The sequence below is a fragment of the Aplysia californica genome, unplaced genomic scaffold (genome assembly GCF_000002075.1).
Source record: "Aplysia californica isolate F4 #8 unplaced genomic scaffold, AplCal3.0 scaffold00579, whole genome shotgun sequence".
NCBI lineage: Eukaryota > Metazoa > Mollusca > Gastropoda > Aplysiida > Aplysiidae > Aplysia > Aplysia californica.
In genome coordinates, this window is record NW_004797849.1 from 287,028 (window position 1) to 291,184 (window position 4,157).

The 4,157-nt window shown below is 41.2% G+C and overlaps 1 protein-coding gene across 2 annotated transcripts in view; it reads right to left on the minus strand.

Annotated features, from left to right (window-relative positions):
* Window positions 1–4,157, minus strand: part of LOC101851294 — a 109,006-nt gene that overhangs the window by 10,838 nt on the left and 94,011 nt on the right. For both annotated transcript variants that reach the window (XM_005107143.3, XM_005107144.3), the window contains exon 2: window positions 95–275. In XM_005107143.3, the coding sequence (XP_005107200.1) occupies window positions 95–272 (178 nt within the window). In that variant the 5' untranslated portion in view covers window positions 273–275. The remainder of the gene's footprint in view (window positions 1–94; window positions 276–4,157) is intronic.

Sequence of the window (4,157 nt, forward strand, 5' to 3'; positions counted from 1 at the left end):
ACACACACACACACACATACACATACACACACACACACACACACACACACACACACACACACATACACACACACACACCTATGTATTTACTCACTTTGCTCTCCCACCCTCTTGAAGGACCGCGACCAGTAAGTCCTCAGCCTGTTGAGTGAGGGTATGGACTGCTCACACCTTGTCTCACACAAGCATGCGCTGGGCCTCAGTCCGAATGCTAGCAACGTCACGACCATCACTGTGGCTGTCTGGCTAATGGACGTCACGTGATCAGCCATTGTCTGCCAACACAAGGAACAACACGGTGAAGTAACAGTTTTTGTGTGCTTGTTTACATCCGATTGCAGATGATTGTGAAACCAAAAGTTTTACGCCTCCATTGAAACAATGTCGGTGATTTAAGACGCTGTCTGCGTCGACCTTACTTACCAAGGTCAATCCAGGCTGGGTGGGATACTCTATAGTATACCATAATACAGGCAGAGATGCTTAAGTTTTTAAAAAAAGCATTTTAATATCCCAACTCTAGAGTCTAACTTAGTTCTCTATGTGTTTTAAAGAAGTCTTATTATTGCACGACATACTTTTGTGTGTAACGTTTTTGTTACTGGAAAGAAAATTAATGTGTTTTTATTCTGAGAAACGCGCTCAATCAAAGAGATCCCACGGTGTTATAGATTGGCCCTTCATCGCTTGTCCATACTTGATTTTTGTCCTTTATCTCCGTCTCTGTCTTTCCCATTCCCATACCCCGACAGATAAGGCCTACGAGTTTCGCCTCCTTAATGATTTAAAGTGTTGTCAGAGGGGACGTGAAACATTTACAATCGAGGGTGTTTTTTTCCCTTGAACTGTTACATTTGAATGAAAGAGCATTTGATAGAAACCGAGAAAAGATGCCACCTCTACGTCCGAGTTATTATTATGGCGTAACACAGCCACGCTTCTCTCGGAGAATACCAGGGTTTAATTTTAAGGCTTGAACATAAAGATCAGATTTTACTGTCAAAGAATAATCGTTTTACCAGCTTTTAGAAGTTTAACATCTAACTGTTTGAAACTGAAACATAAATGACAAAAGACTGTTTAGAAGAAATACGAATAAAAGCATGTAATACGAGTGCGACTTTTCAATTTGAAGACATAAAGTCAAATATAAAATAAAAATTAGTTTTGTTTTCACATAGAATCGCCTGACACAACTTCACCTTAAACGGAACTAATCTTGCTCTGACTCCGTAGAGGTTGATCATTGCAGCAAAAGCCAGCCAAAAATCTTATTTATTAGGGTTTGCACTGACTGTACTAGAGAAAGCTCTGCAACCAGCAGCCCTCTTCCTTTTTAAATGATATAAAGATTTCGACATACGTGGGATGTGGCAGTCTGCGTAACCTAACAGCGGGATGTCTCCTTTTTTCAGAAACGATTCTTTAAGAAGCTAAATCATGGATAATCTTTTTGTCTGGTCTACCGTGTTTTACGATCTTCCTGGACCAGAATGGATCACTATGACGTCAAAAAGACTCCCTCCGACTCCTCCCTCTCTGTCTCTTTTCCTTAATTTGTCTCTTTCTCTCTCTCTGTCTCTGTATCTGTCTCTGTCTCCCCCCTTCTCTTTCTCGCTCTCTCTCCCCTCTTCTCTCCCCCCCAACCCATCTCTCTCTCTCTCTCTCGCTCACTCTCATTCTCATTCTCTCTTATATTCCCCCACCCACCCCCATCCAACTCCTCTCCTTAACGCTCTCTCTCTCTCTCTATCTCTCTCTCTCTCTCTCTCTCTCTCTCTCTCTCTCTCTCTCTCACCCACACAAACAAACAAACACACACACACATACTCACTCATCCACCATTTCTACCCCCACCCCCTCCCACAGCGTACAAATTTTCACACGCCCATACATATCCACACAGCGACACCTTCTAACACTCACACTAGCATACATATATACTTACACACGTATAGGCACAGTCATGAACACGCAAACGCACACACACATACACACACACACACAGAGACACACACATACACACAGGCACACACACACACACACACACACACACACACACACACACACACACACACACATCACACAAGAGGGCGGTTCTCGTCACCTAGAGTTTAAAGGTGTTCATCCGGGTTGAATCTGGAGAGAGATGAAACCCTTTTTTTCTAAACTTTTCTCCTTTCACATCCTTTCCTGCTCCCTAACAATGTTCTGTTGTCTGATTTCGTCTCCACTTTCTGCCCCCACTACCTCACCTGCTTTGCCCCCTCCTCCAGGCTTCTGATTCTTTCTGCTGCCTTTCTACTGCTATTCCTTGGCACCTTCTTACTGCTGTCTTTCAGCCACACCCGTGATATTATGATTGGTAAGGTCTACACCTACCCTTCTCGACTAAGGGCAAAAAATCTCGGAGGTCCCGAGTGAAAGTTGAGAACGTTAAAGATCCCATGGCGGTCCAAAATCGATAGGAGTAGGCTTCGGCCGCCAAACAGAAAATTCAAAATTGTCTACCAACTAAAAAACGCTTAACATGTTCTGCTCTCTCATATGACCTTATGCAGTTGCGAGCGCCATAATATACTTACAACACACACACACACACACACACACACACACACACACATTGGCCATATCACGTGAGCTCCTCCATTTTGGCCGTTTATCATCAAGTTTGTATAAGTTCTGAAACCCATGTCATACCTTCATTGTATCAACATAACTCTTTTCCCCTTGAACAAGTTCAACCGCAATTACCAGCGGAATAACAAAATAAACCCACTCTGCACAAATAAACAAAGCTGTAAGACAAAAATATAGGCTTCTCATGTCGGAACCAGCCACCTCCCTTTTACGTCGGAAGAAGAAGAGAGTAAACTATATGAAACCACAGACGCTAGCTCCGCCGTGGGGAAAACTCATCATAAATAGAGTTCTGTAGTCTTCACAAGGTGTTATCTTTTGAAAGCGATCCTGTAACTGGACGACCGTCATATTCATATTTATGGGACGAGGGTAAACTGAATCCGTCTGCAGGGCATTGTAAATGTAATTTCTTCTCCTGGTCATGCAGATTATTTCAAGCCAATTCCAGACCATTTTTCGTATTTTTAGGCGCCCTTTAGTTGTTGCGTGAAATTCTGAGGTAAAAAAAATAGGAGTTTGAGATTTTGACATTTTCTCGGGTTTTGATTTAGAGCGCATCAATTTTCTATTCGAGGACACCTGCAGTTTCCTTGAAACAATAGCATCTGTCCTCTGTTGAGGGCGACGTGACTTATGAACAATGTGCACGTCACAAGTCACCGGATTTGGATCATAATTCAACTTTTATTACGAGTTGAAGTCTGCTGTCTGAGTGACTAAAGTCTATTTGTGTCCGTTGTCTGGTTATACTCGTTTTTGGGCTTTAACTAGTCAATGTTGCGTGTTATTGTGTGATTTTGCCAGGCTTCATCATTGGGTTAATGTGGATGTCGATACCCGAGCTAATATGTTGGTATTTTTGCAATTTTGTGACGTTGCCTTTTTTTCAGATAGAAGCGGAAATTTACATCGGATTTTAATACTTAAAAAGAAAAAAAAAATAATTAAAAAGTGTACTAGATCTACTAAATGCCAGGAAAATTTGCGCCGATTTTTTCAGATGGCATCGATCCTCCTATAGCATATAAGATCAGCACAGACTATAGTTAATTTTAGGTGTGCGTTATTATACCTCTTTCGGTCGCCAAGTTTCGAGGTTGTTTGTTTTTGGGTTGGGGTTATCTGTCTGTGTGTTTGTTGTTTGTTTGTTTGTTTGTTTGTTTGTTTTTTGTTCTGTTTTTTTTTCTTGACTATTGTTTTCTGATTCCATATAATTTACTGAATTAAAATATTAGATAAATGAGTTTTGGCACTTGGTGCTCAATGTTAACTATGTAGAGATAGAGGTCGTCATATTTTAATCCTGAGTGTTTTTAACGAACAAAACTGCTGTTAAAATCATTTAAACTTGATAAAAGTGGAGGATCAAAACTTGAACTGAAAACATCTCGTTGGCTATTTAAGTAACAAACTCAGCTTGGTAGAGTCTGCATTACTGCTATTTATGAATAAACTCTAGTCCAAGTACTCACTTCACAATATATTTTAGCAGAGACAGCGGCGACGGGGGGAGG